The 22847-nt window shown below is 34.6% G+C and overlaps 1 protein-coding gene across 7 annotated transcripts in view; it reads right to left on the bottom strand.

Annotated features, from left to right (window-relative positions):
* Positions 1-3450: 3450 nt before the first annotated feature.
* The window catches only part of FYB1 (FYN binding protein 1), a 180392-nt gene continuing 160995 nt past the window's right edge, over positions 3451-22847 (bottom strand). For 4 of the 7 annotated variants that reach the window (XM_082453722.1, XM_082453723.1, XM_082453721.1 and 1 more), the window contains 7 exons: positions 22545-22679; positions 20845-20870; positions 18559-18625; positions 15931-16021; positions 14845-15007; positions 7088-7121; positions 3455-4364 (listed from right to left, as the gene is read on the bottom strand). In XM_082453722.1, coding sequence (XP_082309848.1) covers positions 4247-4364; positions 7088-7121; positions 14845-15007; positions 15931-16021; positions 18559-18625; positions 20845-20870; positions 22545-22679 — 634 coding nt within the window. In that variant the 3' untranslated portion in view covers positions 3455-4246. Of the gene's footprint in view, positions 4365-7087; positions 7122-14844; positions 15008-15930; positions 16022-18558; positions 18626-20844; positions 20871-22544; positions 22680-22847 lie in introns of all 7 variants that reach the window. The other 3 variants (XM_082453720.1, XM_082453725.1, XM_082453724.1) reach the window with 3 other exon arrangements.

The raw sequence follows: 22847 nt of genomic DNA, 5'->3' as shown, positions 1-22847 counted from the left end.
AGAGGGTGAATAGAGGCCAGGGGTTCCCAAACCTGGCTAAGCATTAAACTCATATTTAGAGTTAATTAAAAATTGATTGAAACCAGCAAGGATCTACTGTATAGCACAAGGAAATATACTCAATATTTTATAATAATCTATAAGGGAAAATAATCTGAAAAATAGATAGATTATATATATGTATAACCGAATCACTTTGCTGTACACCTGAAACTAACACAACATTATAAATCAACTATACTTCAATTAAAAATAATGATTGAAAAGTTTCTTCCCCAGAGATTCTGATTCAGTTGATTTGAGGAAGATGTGTAGTTTTACAAACTCTCCAGCTCTACTGTGTTCAGTGCAGGTCCTCTGGAAAGCAAACACCAAGATGGAGTGAAAGTGTAGTAATTTTTTGCGGGGGGAGGGTGGCACAAATACATGTGTCAGAGGAAATGGGAGGGAGCCCGGGAAGGCTGGAGGAGCCATCAGGCAGCAACGCAAGTCTGACCTCATGAAGGGAGGAGGGGGAGATGATTGGGTAGAAGCATCTCAGAGTGCTATGTGGGGTAAGGAAGGGTTAACCAGGCTGCTGGAAGCTTATGTATCGTTCAGGAACAGGCCTGCCGTGCTCAGTTGCTGGCTACACAGGAGCACTCTGTGGGAAACGTGGCATTGGCGTAACTGTGGGGATGGATTTCAGAGTGTAGAAGCTGGGGCCTTTGGTTAATTAAGCTCTCCGTGGTTGAAAGTCTGTGAGGCACATTCTCCTCGTTGCCACATATACCCTACCATTTTTTTTTTTTTTTTTGGGCCACGCCGGGCGGCATGTTGGGATCTTAGTTCCCCAACCAGGGATTGAACCTGTGCCCCCTGCGGTGGAAGCATGGGAGCCCTAACCACTGGACCACCAGGGAATTCCATATACCCTACTATTTTAAGACAATGAGATGAGGAAAGGAAGATAGAAATAGGCTGTAGTTAGAGAGGTATTTGGAGTCGAGGCAAGGTTTCCTGCTGTTTTTCAAATAGGAAAGACTTCGGTATGTTTGTAAGCCTAGAGGAGGGAATCTGCAGAATGGAAGATGTTAAAGATAGAAGAGAGGAAGGGAAGGAGGGAAAGAGGGATGGGGAAGAGGTGCAAGAGGGATGTTGAGAATGAATTAATTGTGGAGGAAGAAGACTCCAGAGAAGGTAGAAAGACGTGAGATAACAGGTTGTGGCTTTGACTCCAAGCAGTGACATCTTATTTTCTGGGATAGTGTCTGGATAGGGTTAAGGTTGAACGTTGTAGGAAGTTAAAGGGAACTGTACTTGGTTGTCTCAACTTCTACCGCAAAACAGGAGGCAAAGTATCAAGGGCACCAGTGGTGGAAGGTTTGGTCTTGAACAGGAGGTACCACCCCATCCGCTGAGGCGGAAATCAAAAGAGGTAAAAATGGGCTCAAAGACTTATAGATTTGGGATCAAGTTACAGGACAGAAAGGCTGATGGCCTTGATTTCTCGATAAGTAGGAGGCAAAGTTATCTGCTGAAGGTATTATTTATTTCCCACTCTTCTCACACGACAAAATTCCTCACATAAAACCATAACAGAAATAATATTTAGTATATTAAAATTAATACTTCAGATATTTCTTTTATATTAAGATGATTGTCTATTACATAAATCTTTCATAGACGTGTCTGTTTCTTGGCGTATAAACCATAACTCTGAAAGATTCCCTTGATATAATTTAGAATTTTAAAAACTGACATTGTATTGAGTTTATACCATTCTCAATCAGAAGATAAAATTACTGGAAACATAATGTCAGTGTATTTTGTATATTTGTTACCAAATGTAACAAACAAAAACCACTTTTGGATGATGTAATTTTATCTAGTATTAAAATAAATTCATCACGTGAGCAAATACTGGCTCTCCCTATCAAAAAGTAGACATCAAAATATTTCATAATTGGAGGGGGTCTTTGAGATCAGTGACTTCTAATCTGGGGGCCTCAGACCCCCAGAATATATACATTGAACAATAGTAGTTGATGATCTATTTTTAAATTTCAAAGCACCTAATAGAAATCCCACTTTACCCACATGAAGACTTTGACTTCCTTTACAATTACTTGAAATTATTTCAATTCAGTGGGGCTACTCTTTAGACTCTCCAATTGGCCTTTGCAATATTAAAACATGGATAATGCATTAATCATTATTTAATCAATGAGTTTTAAAAATCAGCTAAACTTCTGAAACACAGGGCTCGGGTAGAGGGAGGATTATAGAAATCTGAGGTAACTGATAGTGAAAACGTCGGGAAAAATTGACTTAGTCTAATCCTGAAATTTGCAGATGAGAAAACTAGGAGGAGGATAAATAATTTATCCAATAACACATCATGGTTCATTAGTAGCAGAGCCAGCATTAGGATTTGCTCAATTCATATTTTGGAAGCTGTGAAAAAATGTCCTAATATGCTATTTTCTTGGGTGTTAGGTTTCTGCATTTTGTACTGTGGTGTTTAGTGTTCTTAGCATTTGGACCCCAAATGCTTCACATTTTGTTTTTGGGTTGTTTTTGGTTGAGTACGTACCAATAGGAAACACCCCAGCCCAAACGCTAAGGTTTATTAATTTGTATTTCCTCTGCTGGCCAACTTTCCGGTAAAGTGGTTTAAAAATTTTTTTCCATAGAGGTAATTGAGAAACAAAAACAGAAACCTTTAAAAGAGTCTTCATAGTAAAGAGGTGCCATAAAAGGCTAGTTAATTTTGAACTCCATTCTTCCATTCTTGATAATTTTAGGGTAGTCTTCATTCATATTTGCTCTAGTTACAACAGTACTTTAAACAGAATTATATGGTTAGCATATGAATCTACAAAAAGAAAACATTTTAGACCCTTCTACAGTTTTAATCTTAGGTGTGCATACTAATTGCACACATTCTCATCAAATAATTAAAAAATATTCGTAATTAACAAATAGGGACAAACTTTATACAAAAGTTCTGCTACTACTATAATTTTTGAAAACATTTAACCCACCAGTAAGAGTGGAGACAGCCCTGCCTTTTAAAAGATAGATAATTTGAATAGAGAATATAAGATAGGATCATTAGAAGTATAAACAAGAGTTTTTCTTCTTACGAAAAGTTTAAAAATTTCCTTCCTTATATTTTTGTTGTTCTTTATATTTTTTTAGACAACAGCCATTTTTTCTCAAATGATTTTTTTTTTTTAGGAAGGGAGAGTTGTCTATTGATGGTCTAAAAGAAGTGCTTACATAATTGTAGCTGAGGCAGAACTGGTATTTAATATTTCTTACATCTCATTGATGCAGTCTTCCAAGATGTTGATTAAGCAGAGAAATCATTTTCTAAGTCCAAAATCTCAAAATGTATAAAAATAATCAGAATTTTATAACAAATGGTAATAACTAGTTTTGTGCATTCATTTTCTATGATACCTGATAACATAGGCCAATTAAAACCCAGACTTCACATTGGCATCAAATGAACATAGCAGAATGACCAAAGCTGAGAACTAGTCATTGTCATAGATGCAACCTAAAAGAAGAAAATACAAATTTAAATTAGTTACACAAAATACATATCCTCTAAGTGTTCCAACGTTGTAAATGTAAATGATTCATACTCTCCTGGTTTAGGATAAAAACAGGAGAATTGGCTCACTTTATGAAAAAGCAGTTAAATGGAAGGCCATATATTTATTTAACATTCATTGCTCAGTGTACTTTTCCAAATAAAGTTTCTGGACAAATCTATTCTCTATCAAAATGAGACTCAAGATTATTTTACCTGGTACTTAATTAAATGTACTTTTTGATAGTAATTCTGAATGAGGTTGAAAATATTAGGTATTAGTAAGAATCATACATTTAAAAGGAGACTAAAAGGAACATAATTAACACTATGCTTCATTTCAGGTGAAATTAATATTTAGATCATAATTTAGAAATGTACAATGCTTAGATAATACTAGTGAGTAATACAGGTTATGAAATAAGTACCTACTTACTGTCGAAGCACAAATATTTTTGTGGATAAAAGCAATTCTTATTAAGATTCATGGTATAATGAAAAATACACTAATATTTCATTCTTTTTTTTCAAAGAAAATAAATAAGAGATTTTTCCTTGATTTTCAGTCATGTTCAAAAATAATTTTATTTCATTATACCATGGCATTTGCCTTTCTTAACATTTTCAGGTGATTCAAATTCTAATCAGATTGGAAGGCTCTAATTAATCCAGCAAGCTATTTTCAGTATTTGTAAGAACAGTAAATTCACCATGACTGTTCTCTGTGCTGGGTGCCACGTGAGACTTACCATCAGCAATATCGTCATAAATCTCTCCATCACTGTAAATGTAGAAAATAAATTTTATTTTAAAGAAAGAATCTTCTTAACATTAAAGCAATATTTAGGTTATAAGTTTTATAATGTGATTTTATGTGACACAAAGCATTTAAGGGTGAGAAGTTACATTTATAAGTGGGAAGAAATTTCATATGCATCTGTATCTCCTTTCATTGACTTAATCTAATCCTCTGTTTCATTCTTAAAGCGTGCACACACACACACACACACACACACAATTTATTCCATATCATAGACATACAGAATAATGAAAACATGCCCCAGGAGCATAGACCATGCCTTACTCATCTTTAGATAGAACTATAAGCCTAGCATACGGCTGTCCTTGGTCAATAGTGTTTGTTGAACTGAACAAACTGAAAAATCATGGCACAGTACTCCACTGGGGGCCCTAATCCAAAACTGCGATGGATTCTTTATGTTCAGTAACATCAGATTTATACTACTTTCACTTGAACTTCAAATGTTGAAGCAAATACAAAAATATTTGGCATAGGAAATGGGTGCATCATTTTTGCAATGTTTCTAATTATAATTTGTAAATATTAATTTAAAATATATAAATATTGGTTGCAAAATAAGCAGCCAGTATATGGTTTGTATGGTGATTCTTTTTTTATTTTTTATTTATATATTTTATTTATTTATAATTAATTAATTAATTAATTAATTAATTTTATTTTTGGCTGTGTTGGGCCTTCATTGCTGCACGCCAGGCTTTCTCTAGTTGTGGCGAACGGGGGCTACTCTTCGTTGTGGTGCATGGGCTTCTCATTGCGGTGGCTTCTCTTGTTGCGGAGCACGGGCTCCAGGCATGCGGGCTTCACTAGTTGTGGCAATCGGTCTCCGTAGTTGTGGCTCGCGGGCTCTAGGCCCGTGGGCTTCAGTAGTTGTGGTGCACAGGCTTAGTTGCTCCGCGGCATGTGGGATCTTCCCGGACCAGGGCTCGAACCCATGTCACCTGCATTGGCAGGTGGATTCTTAACCACTGCGCCACCAGGGAAGTCCTATTTTTTATTTTTAAAATTTTTTGGCCATGCCGCACGGCATGTGGGATCTTAGTTTCCCTACCAGGGATTGAACCCATGTCCCCTGCATTGGAAGCATGGAGTCTTAACCACTGGATTGCCAAGGACGTCACTGTATGGTGATTCTTATGTTATATAATTTTAAAAATATTTGTGGTTATAGGAGGCATCCATAATAATAGTTCTGGTGAGTTTTACACATTTTAGGTTTTATCTTGCCCTGAATCTTTGTGAAATATTCTATTCCACACACACACTGAGTCCCTCCTATGTACCAGGAGATATGAGTAAGACACAGCTTTTATTTCAAGAAACTTATAATCTATTGGAGGAGAGAATGATATGCAAGTAATTAAAATAGGAAGAATTATAAATATTAATATAGCCTTGAAACATAGGATACACAAATGTAAGGTGACTTTGTCATTTAGACCAGACCTACTCTTGGTTCCTATACTACCTCTGTGCATTTATCATGGAAGCAGCAGCAGGCTTTTCAAATTGCTGCCAACTATGGCAGATGCTGTGAGTTCCCTATGTCTTCTGCTGGATCCTTTCTCTGAGATTGAGGGAGGATTTGGCTAATGGAAATCTGATACAAATGCAAAGAGGACAGATTTTTTTCTATCATTCATTCAATAAACTTTTATCAAGTATTCACTTCAATAGGTGGTAAAGCAGTAATTACTTAGAGAGTACACTTTCTGAATTCTCTCTTAATCATCCTGTAGTAATCACTGATGAAGACATGGTCCTGTTATTTGTCACGCATTCTTTCCTTGAAATTTGTATCTTTCATAGAGTAAAACCTATTGAAAAGTCCCATGCCTACTACTGTGATTAATGCTCTGAGGAAAATAAAAGTATTGTGATTATTTTTCTTTTGACTCTTTCCTGGTTTGCTGACAGAGCCCTTAACATTGCTTTGCCTCTTTCTGATTGGTGTCAGGTTGTTTATGGATACAGTTTGTGAATCTTCCTTGATTTCTTAATCATGCTGAATTCTGTAAATCTCTGTATTGGTATATGACCTACCCTGATAATGGAGTTCATTTCTTGCACTGGTTTACTTGGAATAGAATCTTATAACATTGGGGGTGGACTCTAATAGCACTAGTACCAGACTGTGACAATGTCCTATTCATAAAAATAGAAGAATCATTGACCACTATCTTTTTCTGGCATGCTTCCAAAAAAGGCAACTTAATACTCTACTATGCCTGGTGTGAGTAAAGAAAAGCCTTCAATTAGGGGCCAAGCTATAAACCGTTAACAGGTGATATTTGTACCTACTCTGCAGACACTAATAGATACCTGATTAATTCAATTCAATCAACTGCATTAATAGCTAGCGAAATGCAAAGTATTAATGAAAGTGTTAGTGGTTTTGACCTGTCTGCAATATTTGCAATGTCTGTATCCAATGAATATATAAAACTATGAACTGTATAATCATGAATGAGAAGGGCTCCTCCTTTATATTTAAAAGAGTGACACTTTATCAAAACTAACTTCGTTATGGGTACTACCATATTGACATTAGTATAGCATATTGTTTTAAAATTTATTTATGATAGTTTAGTAGATTATATTATGTAAGTGATATTAGGAATCTTTCTTAAAGAAAAGCATATAATTATTTTTGGAAGTATAGTAGTAGAAGAAAATGGGCTTACTTGTCCACCAAGTAACTCCGAAGGACATAACCATCTAAGAAAGAAAAAGAAAATAAATTTTATTAACAGCACAAACTTGAAAAATCCCTACTATTTTTAAAGAAATTGAAATAAAATTTACTAATTAAAAGAATATGATATAATATATTGAATAATTATCTCTATCTCCAAATATGACTTATTTTTCTTATTTGTGTCCACTTTTCTCCCCTTCCTTTTTTTTAACATCTTTATTGGAGTATAATTGCTTTACAATGGAGTGTTAGTTTCTGCTTTATAACTTTTCCTCTTCTCTCTAACTTTTTTTCTCTCTCTCTCCTACATGACTCTTTTCCTCCATTTACAATCTTTCCTCCTTTCCCCCTTAAATTAAAAACCAAGATTTTCTTTTCTAAGCTACTGTAGGTTGTAGCACAAGCTTCTTTCACATTTTACTCTATTTCTTTAAGGTGTTACCCGTGTGACACAGTTTTAAGAATTTATTAAGCATAATTTCTCCTATGACAAAAGTAGGTCACAGGTAGGGATTTTAAATATCACCAGGTCTAAGACTTAACTTTTCAAATTTTATTATACTGAACAGTCAGAACTGTGTTCCATTCCCCTTTCAGATCCGCAATCTAGTGTTTACTTGGGGAAGTGTGCATTCTAAATGGTTTCAAAACAGCTCTCTTATAATCAGCGTGAAAGATCTTTCACTATTGCTTTTGCCATTTGACAGAGCGTCAACGTTTGCATTTTCATCTTTCATGGAACAAATAATTATTAGAAGAGCACATATCAGGGATTCTAGTGATTCCTCTGTTAAATGGAAAATAGACATTTTATACAAGAAAGCAAAGATTTTTTTTCACTTTATTTTTGCCCCTCTTGTGCAAAATACTCCTAAGAAAAAATATGGGCTATTTTTCTTAAGAAAATGTCTGCTGACATCTAATTAATGTTACTAACCTTTGGAATTATTGGTTTTGTGTTAGCGCCTAGCTACTGTTGTATGCTTGAGATTAGTACCATTTATAGTCTTGTCAATACAGCTTCTAAATAACTTCTTTTGCTGAGTCAATCTATTGTTTTTGCTCCACCTCAGATCTAGTTTTGGTTCTAAATCAGAGTAAATGTGTAAAAACTGATAAAGCAGGAAGCTCACAAGCAAAAATTAATACCAATGTTAATAAACTTAGGTAAACATACTAATATCATATAGCCATTGATTTAACATGCAAGATTTTTTTAAAGTTAGAATCATACAACTGAAATTGTGGATTAAAATTTAAGAAAATGAACTTTCCCTTGAAATATTCCAGGGTAAAAAAAATTCCACCAAAATATTTTGTCAAGAAATTAACTACTTGTTGATGAAAATTGTTCATAAGAATCATATTTGGAAAATAAAGAATCAAGGTTATCTTTGAATTCCTGCAGCATGGCAGTAATGAAGCATATGTCAAAATGATAAAAGTACAATAAGTAATATTTTTCTCAAAGTATGAAAAATTAGACCATGTTATACCTTCCTTTTTATTTCAATTAAAGAAGTGGAAAAATTAATATAAAGGTCATCTAAAATTAATATCTATGATCCTTGGGTAGAATTTGATTCCACAGTTCTTTCAGTCATTTCACATTAACAAAACTTAAAAAAAAGTTAAGGTAGACATCATCATTTAGCATAATTTTTAAAGGGGGATAATCTCATCTCTAACAAATTCAACTCTATGTGTGTCTCTCAAAAGAGAAACTCTGTGCAAATAACAGACTTTTTGAACAAATTGTGGATTTTGTGTCAGGCTTCCAATAATTGAAGTCTGTCTTTACTTGTACTTATGTTTAGGGCTAACATAAAGTGTGAACCATTTCTACAGACAGTAAGAGTCACAAAGTTTTTTTTTTCGTTAGTTAAAATTGGTGGTTATGTTTTCATTTTGAATTTTCTCTTAAAACAAATTGGAAAATAAAACAATACAAGTAAGTGTTCCCATGATATTCATGTTTAAATTAATAATTGAAAAATAACGACTGAAGCCTTTAACAATGAAGTCAATCTCATTGTGAGTTGTCTGGGCTTTGTAAAGTGTCTGAACTAATATTAGAATGTAGACAATTAGAGAAATGTATAAGAAGAAAGAAAATATTGCCAGAGATTGGAATTATTCTGGCCTCAAATATATTTCTGTTGTTGTTTGTAAAAAATATTTAGAAGGTCAAGAGAAACAAAATCCAAAACAAAGAGAATATAATCACTATTTCTGGAAATAAAAGGTTTTTATTTTCTTGTGCTTGTAGGTCATCTACTTTTTAAAACTTAGTTATGCTAAAATTGTGTAGACCTGGATAAAACACTATCTGTAATTAGGCATAAAACAGTCCTTTCAATGACCAAAGTTAATAACTCATGATATACAGCTTAATTACCTAACCTCACAAAATTTATTATAAAAAAATATATTTTCTTAGCTTCTCAAATCCCTATTACATTTCCTCCTATATCTTGACTCTTCAAGAGTTCTATGGGGCAGCTTTTTCTTTTGTTGAAAGCGCTAATGTTGTTGCTGTTTTGTTGTTTTTGTTGTTGTGTGAGCTACATAAACATAAATGATTGTGAATATTATTTAAGAACAAACTTATCAAGGGGTTGGGGTGTGGGATGGTACTGTGCTGCTCTACTTTAGTTCCCTGAAATGATGTGATCATTTGGGGCTCATAAACTATAAAATCACCATTATGTAGCACTTTTGCAGGGTTAACGACTTTTAATACAGCATAGGTTTTGCTGTCTAGTACCTTTAAAAATTTCTGCTGAAACTTCATCCTATTACAAGCATGATTCATGACAGTGTCAAAACAAGTGTCTTACCATGAAGTTTTAAACAACTTCTCCATGATAGTTCCTAGATACAAATTTTTTTTTTTTTTTGCAGTAGAAAAATGTTCTCTGCTCACATGTTCCATGAACATTCATCATAGGGAATGTAATGAAAAATACAAACAAATGAAATAAACAGAAAACCTCATCATAGTTCTGTAACATGCAGAGTGGCTGCTGTGTTTAGTTAGCTCTATAATATCGTGGGCACTGGCACACCAGGGATTCTCACACATAGTATGAAATTATCATTAGGAAATCTCACATTCATAGAACAGAACACAGTGACTCGAAACAAATGTTTTGAAATATGTGGTGGGTAGAGTCGGTTAAGAAAGTAACACCCACCCACCATATGTGCCAGTTAATTTCTTCCCAAAACATTTACTTGCTACAGTGCAGATGTGTCCCAGGACTAATGACTCACCTTTCAGAAGGGTGTTGTGAATATAAAATTACCAAGAATATACAAAACCATCTTTGGAAAAAATGAAAAATATCTTTGTTCTAGTATTTTCAAATTTTTTACTCAATAAAAATGACAAATTTTATTATTTCCTTATTATTTCGTTTGTTGTGAGCAAGTCCAGAAATAAAGTTAAACTTACTCAATTTGCCCTCATGCAGTTTAAAAACAATAAAGTCATACTGCATAGATTTACTAAGGCAAGTGGAACAACGTCCGACTTCAAGAGAAAATGCTCATAAGGTAATAGAAATTAAAAACGAAATGCAGTGTATAATGCTAAATATAAATTATTATCCTAGTTCTATAAAAATGTTCTGTTTCCCTCTCTCTTTTTCTCTCCCTACTTATTTTTAGGGCTTCAAATTAGGTGACATTAAATTTCTGAATACAAAAATTTTCTTCAGTGAACATGTGTTGTTTTAAAATCGAAACCAAAATTACCTAAGCAAAGAAATGATCAACTGGATTTGGGGACACCCAAAGCATCTTTAAAATTCCCCTTCCTTTGATGCCCGAAGGAAATGGACAACATTTTGATCACAAATAACTCAGCTCATGTCTTTTCTGTAGAAAAATTTTTCTACTTTTTTGTAGAAAACTTTTCTCCAGTGACAGGAGGTGGGAAAACTCACAGCTTATGAGACTTTGAGTTGAGGAACATGCACAAATATTAGCGAGAAATTCTAAACATTTGGGAATGTGCCAGAAATATATATTTAAGATCTCAATGCCTCTACAATATGCTTTTCTACAAGTCAGTGGGTGAGACTTGATCAAATGTGATAATGCCTGTAAAAGTGGCTTGTACTCTACTCCACAGTGGGAAGGGATTACTGTTAATGATTTAGTCTCTCATATCTATCATTACAAATTAGGTTTAAGTAAACTATGGTTTTCTTTTTTTTTTTTTGCTGGATTAAAGAAGAATAGAAAGTAAGGAAAATGTTAGGGTCATCATGGTGTTGGACTGCAAATGTCGTTACTGCTAATTAGATGTAGAAAAAAGGAACTGAAAGATTCAGAGTCTCCCAAATGATACACAACAAGTGAACCACATCACTATGGCTAAGACAGAGAACTTCTGTCTTCTAACAAGTTAAACTATTCAACGGACTTCTTCCTGTGAATGTCAGTATGTCAGATTTTCATCTGGTTATCCAACTGCAATCTCCAAATTGTTATGCTCAATTCAGCAAGCCCCAAACAAGGTGCCAGGCAGTGTAGAATGTGTTGGCAATACAACGTTGAGAACATTTCACTGAAGCTACTCTCAAGCTCAGTCTCATAAGAGTAATAGATTGGAAAAACAGTAAGGACAGTGGCAGCAATAACAGTAGTGACATGGTGCAGCAAGGGAGAGATTAATTGTGTTAGGGTGGCTGCGGAGGAGTGAGTGAGTGTGCTTCCAATTTTAGATGACAACTGGGTTGTTTTTAATAGACAATTTATGGACATTCCAAGTAGAATAAAATAACATGGAAGGATGAAATAGCAAAATTTATTCAGGGAATGACAAATGAGTAGTTTATATTTCTGGAGTGTTAGTTGCAGATGGGAAATAGTTGATGAAGGTGAGGCTAGATCACAAAGTGTTTTATAGACTAACCCTAAAGACTTCATGTGTTTAAAAATAATATTTGGGTAACAGTATGGTGAGTGAATTGGCTGAGAGAAGGGTAAGGGAGACATATCATTTGAAAGGCTATTGCAATAAGCCAGCTGAGGAAGGGTTAAATCCATACAACAATTGTCCCAAATCCTATGGAGGTATTTGAGGAATAGATCAGAAATTAAGAAAATTAAACATGTTAAGGATCCAGTTCAAGGAAAGACTAACCAGCAGTTTTAGAAAAATAAAGAAAAGCAAGAGATTTGGAAAAATAAAAGGGAAATTAAGCAGATATGATCATTGAATTGTGGAATAATGCAATCGCAGATGCTCTTGGTGGCCCTCCCACCTGCCCAGGAGTAGGCTTCAATTCCTGATGGACAGGGAGTTGATGTATAAGTACCCCAGTTTGTTTCCCACCAGATGGGATAACACTGCCACTCCGAGTTCCCAACTGATTAAGCTCCTACTACTCAAGTGTACCTTGTTTTGATAACGATTTTATTAGCTGCCTTCTCAAGATTTTATCAGCTTCCTTCTCTTCCTAGTTTATTAACAAGATTTTATTAGCTGCCTTCTCTTCCCAGTCTACTTCTCCACGTGCTCATGGGAGTATCCCAGAATCTCCTCCCAAATGGGAAAGCCAAACTAAGACAAAGTCCAGGCCAAAGAAAGTCGATAAATAAAAAACAACTAGTATGCAAGTGCTACCGATATAATCACCTGGTTTTCATTCTGTTCGAGATGGACCCCAAAACCACCTAAGAATTGAATTAGTTATCAGTGAGCTTGAGAATTGTAAAGTGCATTGGTCCTGTACCAGAAAAAAAAAAAAAAAAAAAAGAAGATAAAAGTTACAAGGAACCCTTGATTTTATCTACCAGAATGTCATGTAATGTTTTCACCTCTCATTTTTAACAGATGATAAATTCTAAGAGGATAGGAGTCCTCCAGTATTCATAGCAGTATTTAGAATTATTGATGTCGAAGTAGAAAATGATAGCAGATTACAAATTATCCCAGAATGGCTGTTGCTTTTCCTCATTCTTAAGGTCTACTGGTTCCTAGGTAGGAGTCTCCTCTGAATTTCTGTTTTTGATACTGAATCTACATCTGCTCATCTGTATCTATACATGTTTGTTGTTGAGGTCATTTATATCCTGTTACTCAGAGCATGTTCTGTGGGCCAGCAGCATCAGTTACCTGGGAGCTTGGGAAAACACCTTACCTCAGACCTACTAAGTTAGAATCTGCACTTTTAACAAGATCCCCACGTGAAGTGTATGTACTTTGAAGTCGAGGAGCATTGCTCTAGATGGGATTTGTTGTGCGGACAGAAATCTCAGGACAGCAGGGCAAGATAAGTCTGAAGCTTGTCCTCTGGAGAAAGGTCCACATGACAAGTACTAGAACAATTCTCTGTTGTGAAAAATGTGAAATAATTTGGAAAGTAGAGGGAAGGAAACATATCATTTAGGCCCATCACCCTAATCAGCCACTATTAGGATTTTAGTTTGGTTTCTTTTATTTACATATTTTTTAACATGGCTGTAAATAAATCCTATCCTACTTTAAGCAGGCTTCTTATTTCTCTTACTGTTGTATCATGAGAATTTCCTCATGCTATCATAATCATCCTGGAAAATACTCAGTTTGTATATTCATCATTACTTATTTAATAATTTTAAAAATTTGAACATTTAAAAATATTTTGATGATCTTTTAAAGCATGTAGTTATTCTGCATTTAAGACTATTCCTTGGGGTACATCTTCACAAATCCTGGTCTGAATGGGGCTTTTCTTTGTCTTCTGGAGCTCCATCTTTGAATTATCTCCAGTGACCTTCAAGTCGTAACGCTACGTACCCCTGCCTGTTATCTTTGCACCCACATTCCATTTTTTTCTTTTAAAGCCAACCACACCCCTTCCATAAAAACTTTAAATCCATTTTCCCCACCTTTGAGTCACTGTATTTTATTCTTAAAAAATCTACTTTGGTTCCTGTCCCTGAGTCACCTTCCTGTCATTAAAATTGAGCTCAGAGTTTGTGTTTTCCGTGCAGACGTACGGAGCTGATATGGGACAACCATGCTGGCTATTCAATTTTAAATATAGGACAACATAATTTTGACTTACTCTTCCCTGGACTTGAAATGAAATAAGCTTCCTTTTAAAACTGGACAAAAACATTTCCATCTGCCAGCTTTGGTAGCTGAGAAAGTCAGAGAGGACAGGACTCTCTCGTGTTTATTTGGAATAGAATGTCGTATTAAATGTGGCCGAACAGGAAGTGAAAACAAGTGAATTTGCAAGGTAGGAAAACTGGAGATTCTAGGTGTGACATAGGCGATATAATTTCAAACCAGACCAGAGCAAGAACCACTCACTACTTTAGCAGAGTGGTTCTCACTTTAGTGTACATAGGAGCAAACTAGGGAAGCCGTTATGATCAGACTCTGTCTGACCCCAGAGCACATGACTCAGCAAGTCACGGGTGGCTCCAGGGTGTTAGAATGGTAATACACACAGGAGTTTTCTGATGCTGGTGGTCTGTGGGACCACATTTTCAGAAGCACTAATTTGGCATAACTTTGGTAACTCAGTGCCAAATATAGCAGGTGGGAAATGAAAAAAAAAAAAAATTAAAATAAAATTCATTGATTCCAGCACAGCAAGATCTCCAGTTTCTTAATGTTTTCCACAATTCACAAAGCATGGAGCAAAAACAGTTAATACAAATAGGAGTGATCACTAAAACTTGTTTAGTCGTTAAATTCTGGGGTGTCCTATCTATAAAGAGTAAATAGTGACTTACATTTTCCTTCTTCATTCCTGCAGAGAACTTTTGTATCATCTGTGTTTTGTATAACTTGCAGGGATTCTCCAGGCTTTAGCTGTAGATCTCTGTTCCCCCACTTTTTAGAAGTTAAGTAGGGTGCAACTTTGGTGGAATAGAGGACTCTAATTTCACCATCATACTGGAAAAATAAGGAAAAACATTTACATTATTGATTGATGTGTATTATTAAAGTAATTCATTTATTGACAGATTTATTAAGAAAATCTTTGTTAAATAACTAGTTCCTTGTTTTCAAAAAATAACAAAAATTTCTTTGGAGAAAAATCACTCATAACCTCACCAACCTAATAATTATTTTTAAAATAAAAAGTTTTTAAAAATTTAAGATGTAATGCATGTGTTGATTTGTCTCACTCATATATTGCAAAATGATAACCATCAGAACTTAAATTCTATTGGCTTGATCACCTCGCAATACTACCACTTCTTTTTTTATAGAGAGAACATTTAAGATTTGCTCCGTTAGGGACTTCCATGTATATAACACAGTATTGCTAACTATAAGCACTGATCTAACTGCTGAGTATTTGTACCCTTTGACAGACATCTCCCCATGCTCCCCTCCTCTGGTAACCACGATTTTACTCTTGATTTCTGTGGGTTTGGTTTTTTTAGATTCCACATATAAGTGATGTCATACAGTATTTGTCTCTGTCATTCTGACTTATTTCGCTTAGTATAATGCTCTCAAGGTCTGTCCATGTTGTCACAAATGGCAGGATTTCCTTGCTTTTCATGGCTGAATAATATTTCACATATATCTATCTATCTCACATCTTTATTATCTATTCTACTTTTAGCTTACCTTTTTATTAAGTTTCAAAGGACAGCTAAATTTAGATGATTATCACAGTACATATATTGTGCATGTATGAGAGTTTACTTAGTTTCTTACAGGAATAAATTTAAATCTAAAATAAATTTTCTAGAAAATAAAGGAGTTGTGATGGAGAACTGTGATATTGATAATTACACTTTTAAAAATCATCAATTTTTTCATTAGCACTTTGAACTTTGTATGATATTTAAATGTAAACATACTTTAAATTTTTTCCTGAAGTCTTTTTCTTCTTTTTCTTGCTTTTTCAGTTTCTTAGGGTCTTTTTCTTCTGCCTTGGCCTTGGCTCCTTGACTAGGATGGCAGAACACACATAAAATGGCATTTAGTTTCAAAATATAAGAAGAATAGTGTATAACAGACAATTCATAACATTACATTTTTGTTAAATTTCATTTTCAATTATCTTTGTTAGAAATCTAGTACATTCATTGTAATAAATGATGACATTTCATAATGCAGAATAGATCTTCAAGAGAATACAGACTGAGTTAAAATGGAAGTGAGAGATAATGTATTATGTTGAATGGTATAAAATGACTGAAGTATAGTTTAAACATGGTTACATATCAGCAGTTTCATATGATTCAACCTAGTATTGAACCCCTTATATTTTTCAACCCTTCCTAGATAATTAAGTGGTTTGGCTAATGTCATAGAAAAGGCTTTTTAAAAAAGAACACTTTGTGAAAGACTGATTTTTATGGCTTAAAAAATTTATCTATATATAATCGACTTAAAACAAAGCCAGGGTCATATCTCATGATACCAACTAAAGCCAATTATTATAAGAGAGGTGAACAGCTCTGAGGTAGTGATTCTCCAGCCTGGCCGCATATAGGATCACCTGGGAAGTCTTTAAAAAATACCACTGCCCTTGTCTAATTCCCAGAAATTAAATTAATTAAAAATTCTAATTAATTAAATTGAGTGAGGTCCAGGTACTGACATATATATTTTAAAAGCTCCCAGGTGATATTAATTTGCAACCAAGGTTGTGAACAATTCCTGGGTTAAGTATGGATCTTAGGGAAAGGCTGTGACTCTCTGTAGGAGGGAATTTAAAAAATCAGAATATTTGTGAATAATGAAAAATTTTAAACACTGACATTAATTTTGATTACCTAAGGTAATCAAAATTTTGGTTACCTAAGGTAAAGTTTTGTTTGTAACTGATTTATTTAAAATTTTTGAATCTTAGAATTTAGTTCATTCACTGGGAAATGAATTATCACACTGTCCTGCCCTAGGTTCTGCATTGTCCCTCATACCTTCTCTCTGATGGTACCTGGGTAGTAGTGGAATTGCTGGCCCGGATTAGCACTCTGGAGCGATCAGAATATACATGAATGTTAAAAATGCCCCACAAGCTCTCTTTAAAGGTAATTTATTGAAATTTATTTTAAAAAATAGAATGCTGTGTTAGAGACACACGATTGCCTTAAACTCTGAAAATAAGCAACGGGAAAGAAATTAGTACATATCGAACAAAGTTTAATCAGCTGGGGTTTATTTTGCTTAAAGAAAAGGGCCAGTGGGTGACTCTGGGTTCCTAGAGAGCTATTTAATGGAATGTGGTGGCATTTCTACAGTAATATTAAACACAAAAATGTGCTTAAAACTGTCAGGAATAGAAGCGACTTCCCAATGGTGAGGAATATTAAACCTTAACATATTTCTGAAAATTAGATTTTCCTTTCATGGAGAACTGAAAAAGGAGAATGATTCTCCTTTCATATTTCTGGTGTGTTTTGTCTGTAGAACTTGATCTTCTTATATAAATAACAGGATATTTTCCCCTCAGTTTCTTTGATCTTGCTCTTGTTCTGTAAAATTAGTTTAACAATGTTGGTAAAAAAACCAAAAATGACAAAAACAGAAACTTAGAGTTCACTCATGCATTTCTACCAGTACAGCTCAGAAGACACCACTTACTGTATTCCATTGATGTTACTTTTATCCTTTAACTGATCAACTTCAAGATCTTTTTATTCATCTTTCTTTTTTCTTGAAAAAGCTAGAGAGGTGTTCTTGCTTCCATACATAGCATGTATCAGATCATCTCACATATTTATTGGAGTATAAAAAAGCATCCTAACATGTTATTTTCTATTACAAAAGAATTTTCAAAAGGTACTCCTCTTCTATTAACTGATTTTAGATTTTCTTACAACTTTTGTCTAAAATTAAATTGAAGCCTTAGGTAAGCTAAAGAATGTCACTATTCACTGTTGACTGTTTTAGTTTGTTTGAATGGAACCTTTGAGAATCAGATGATTTTGTGAAAAAGTGACATAACTCTTAAAAGTCCTTTCAAAACACAAATCTTCTCTCTCTCTCTTTTTTTTTTTCATAAAAGGAAACGATCTTCTTGTGGAGGATGGAGGAGGCTTGAAGCAGGTGGGTTAGGATCGAGACATAAACTAAGCAGTGTGTTCAAGACAAAAAATGTTTTGAGAAAAAAGTAAAAAAGGGAGCGAATGAATCAGTGAGATGAGCTGCGATCAGGCTCTCAAATATTTTCCCAGTGAATGAGTGAATAAATGAATGAAGACATTGGTGAGTCATAGGTCAGAAGATAATCAGGGAACAGGGAGAAGGACCACTGGGAAGGGGTGAGGGGAAGCGAGAGAGAGAAGGAGGAGGAGGACCTGTGCTATCCATCCATTCACAAACCTGGCAGACAGGTCAGAGTTGGGATCAGGGAGAGGAGGACAGAGCCAGCAGGATGGCACACAGTACACACGCCCTCACTGGGGTTTTAGTCCAGCTGGATTTTCTTGAACCGTCTGATTTTCATTACTTCATTGTAATGAGCACATTTAAATTACCTCATCTCTGGTGGTGGAGCAGGGAAGTCAGAGGCATCCACATCATCATAAACTTCATCTCCCATGTCTAACAAAAGACAGAATAGCCAATGTTGAAACACTGTTAGTGTACATTTTGATATGAGCATTCAATGGTATTTTAATATAAAGGCTGTTTCAAGGACAACAAAATAAGTTTTCCTGAGGTCTCTGTACATTTCTCCTGGAAGCACTGCCTATTCCTTAAAAGGGAGAGGTTCCTATCTTCCTTGATGCTTGTGTTAAATATCCCTCAAAAAGAAAAACAACAACAACAACAAAACAGTGGCAACGATTATAACTATTGTTATCAGGGAAAAACCCCTAAAGCAGTGACTGAGATTATTTGAATATCCACAAGGGTGATGAATTGTAAGATTAGTAGATTGCTGACAAGCAAATCAATATTACTGGCCACTGGCTGCAGGTAGAGATTGAAGTCAAGATTTTTATGGGATTTGGGGTGCTAGGATAATATATATCATTTTATTTATATGTCTTTGTCTTTGTGCCTATCTATCTATCATCTATCTATCTATCTATCTATCTATCTATCTATCTATCTATCTATCTATCATCTATCTATTTATCTATCCCTCTTTTTTGCTCATTGATCTGTCTTTATTAACTTTTACCTTATAGGAATATTATGTGTGGCACTATTGTAAAATAAACGACACTTTTGGTACCAGCAGGTCTTGAGAATCAGTATTGGTGGAAAAGTTGCTATGACCTGAATTGGTTCAATGGCTTTTCCAATGTGTAGACATTTTTCTTGCTTCTAGACTTCTTGTTAATAAAGTCAGGAGGAATGCGTCCTCTCTATACCTATTAAGTTGCTCCACAGCAAATTAAGCTAAAGAGATGAGTTGAAGAGAGTACAAATGTTTTAAGGAATGATTATCACAGAAAGTTTAAAATGCTCTCTGGTAGTGGTAAGGATTTGATTTCCTTTAAAAAATCCACCCCCCACCTTGGGACTTCCCTGGTGGCACAGTGGATAAGACTCTACGCTCCCAATGCAGGGAGCCTGGGTTCATCCCTGGTCAGGGAACTAGATCCTACATGCATGCAACAACTAAGAGTTCACATGCCACAACTAAGGAGCCCGCTTGCTGCAACTAAGGCCCGGTGCAACCAAAAAAAAAAAATCCCCCCCTTCTGTATATATGTACACATATATATATATATGCTCTGTATATGTATGTATATATGTTTGTGTGTGTGTGTGTGCATGTGTGTGTATTTTCTTCCCACTCAGGTTAACTAATTTCACAGGATAAAACTTGCTCAACTACATGAAGAATTTATAATAAATATGTAAAAATATGACATATCACTGGTTTCCAGAAAGGGAAAAGTTACTATTCCATGCACATGCACTTAATACACCTTTGAGAATGAAAGAAAATTAAAACAAGAAACACATTTTTTACTTAATTGATCACATTTTTTCCATTTTATGCCTACTATTTGTGGAGCTAAGTTTCTTGAGTACTTTTTGAAAATTATAGATTAAGATATAAGCTTATCAGTTATTGATCAATTTGAGTTAGAGCCTTACATATTTTCAAATTGATAACTGAAAACAAAGTCAGATAAACAGTTTGGAAGAATAGATTATCTTTGTGTTTGGTTTGCTCTTTCAATTTATTTACAAGTTAAAATAAACTTTTTGAAAGGCCCTGAATATTCTTGTGAGACATTTTATTTTGTTCAAAGTAAATTTAAGAAAACTCCTTTAAAGATCTGTCTCAGCAGGGGTAAAAAAATAAGCTGATCAAAATTGTACAAAGAAGAAACTGTTTCTCATTGAGCAGTGGAAAATTTTCCAAAGACAATATAAGTGATACATTTTAAAAATCAAAGAAATTTAGATTTAGAAGGACCTTCGTGGCATATAATGTGGCATGTTTTCAGAAATCTTTATGCAGAAGTCCAGTACATCAAGCTCTGACTGAATTGGGGTGGGGGGGGTCCTTGGGGAATGTTGGGGTCCATCCCTACTCACTTGTCCCTTTCTCCATAGTGATCCTATGGCTGGAAGAACTGTTTAAAAATCGTTGATATTTTAAAATTTCCTCTTCCCACTATTTTACTGTTGAGAAACTGTGGTGACCCCAGGTGCAGTTACTTGACAAGGTTACACAATTTATTATTTTCAGAGTCAGGACTCTAATTCAGACAGCGTGACTATAGCCAATCCTTTCCACTACCTCATCTGCAAGAAGTGAGATATAAAATATACAGTTAGCTTTTATTACTTACCCACTTGTTTAGGAGGAGAAGGGAAACTGGAAAGAAAATGAGAACACAGTTATAATCAGACCAATATAAACACAGAAATTGAGTCTTTTATTTAGGAGAGACATGAATAAGTAATAGCCTGGAGGCTTATACAGTCTAATTAATCTGTTGACTATCATTCCTTTCTCATCCTCCATTTCTCTGCTAAGTCCCAAGTTTTTGTCCATCAATCTGGAATTTAGCAAGACTTTTTGTGAACTCCAGTGTTGACCAAAAAAGTCAAGAGTCGAGATATCCAGTGGTTTATTTTGCTCACAGCCATTAGACCAATGTTTGCAGATTTGTTCTATGAAGTTTGGGCATATTATCATACCAGAGTAATTAAATGGTCTCAGTATTCTGGAGTCATTGTGGCATAGCTCAGGCCCAAAACTGTTTATTTGACTCAAAGAATAGAAATGCGAGTCAAAATCAGCAGAGGTCATAGGAATCTTTATATGACCATGTTTCAACAATATGTACATGTATATCTCCAAACAGAAGAATGGTGAATAAGAGAGGAATATCCACTGAAACTAGAGAGTGAGAGCTTATTAACAGAAGTGATTTGAAATCAGGATTGGGTGGCTTTTAGTTGCAACAGAAAAAGACCTTTGCTTTTATTACTTTCTGAGTTTTAAACACACACACACACACATCACTGGAAGAATGGTGCACAGTTACAGTAAAGTGTGAAAGGTCATTAGTTCAAGTGATCTAAAACCAGAATTAGCTGGTGTGTAATTAGAGCGAAAAAAAAAAAATCTCTGCTTTTATTTCTAAGGACCACATTTGAGTAATGCTGCATGAAGAGAAGATTTGCTATGTTTACTTATAATTTTAAGAGTCCTGTTTATTGAGTGTTGTTTTAGTGTCTCACAAAAGGGTTTAAAATTAGGACTTCTATGTGGAATTAACATCTTATAAAGACTTCAGTTAAGTGTGGTGAATCTATTAGGCACATATAAAATAAGGATATCCTGTACCGACGAGTGTAATTAAGATCCTTCAAATTCATACGCATGGAACTTATACTAAAGGGTTATTTTTGGATGGAAAGGTAAAATTTATGCTTTAGTTTTATTTATACAAACTGAAGATGTTTAGAATAATTTTATTATAGGATAAATATGTAATTCAAGTAGAATTAATATATCACAATTGTGATATAGTTACAAAGACTTTAAATACTGTACTTAGAGGAAAGAAATTCCAAATTGTGTCCTTTATTTCTAGCAATTAATTTTTAAAAGAGAATGTATATTTTGAAGAATAGTCAGTATACAATATTATATAATAAAATGTGGCATTGGAATTGTGAACATTCAGATTGATGCCACAGTTAAAAAAAGTCCTATTAAATGGAGGGTGAGTGTGTATGAGTGTGTGAGGGTGTGTGTGTGTGCACTTGTGCGTGTGTGTGCTTGTACATGTTTGAATGGAAAGCAAAATATATTTTTGAACCATACGATGGTTTTCGAATACTTTGTGCTCCTCTCATATAAATGCATGAGTTTAAGGGTGACACAGTAAATGAGGCTAGAATGACTAATGGAAAAACACATTAAAATGGCTTAAAAGTCTGTCAGAATTTGGTTATTGGTTATAAAATATTAGCAGCATTTGATTAAATTATTAGTGTTGTTATCATGCACTGGATTTGGTGGTTGGTCGACTCTTACGATGAACCTTCATTGTCTGACTCAGAGTCTTTTGGTTTCTCTCGTATACTTTTCTTTCTGTCATCTTTTCCCTTTAACATCTTCAAAATCCCCCAGGACCACGTGTTACTCTTCTCTTCAACCTGTAGCATGGAGCTTTGGAGCATGCAGGCATTGATCAGATTTTTTATAATTATACTGCTTTGATCATTCAGGCTGTAAGCTACTCATTGTATTGAACAAAATGAAGCTATTATGTTTATAGGTTATGGTCTTTGAATACTGCTGCTACTAGGTAAATAGCAGGTAAGTTATTTTTTCCTA

Source organism: Balaenoptera physalus, assembly GCF_965194825.1.
Source record: "Balaenoptera physalus genome assembly, chromosome: 3".
NCBI lineage: Eukaryota > Metazoa > Chordata > Mammalia > Artiodactyla > Balaenopteridae > Balaenoptera > Balaenoptera physalus.
Note: the sequence above shows the minus strand (reverse complement) of the source record. Positions and strands in the feature narration are given on the sequence as shown.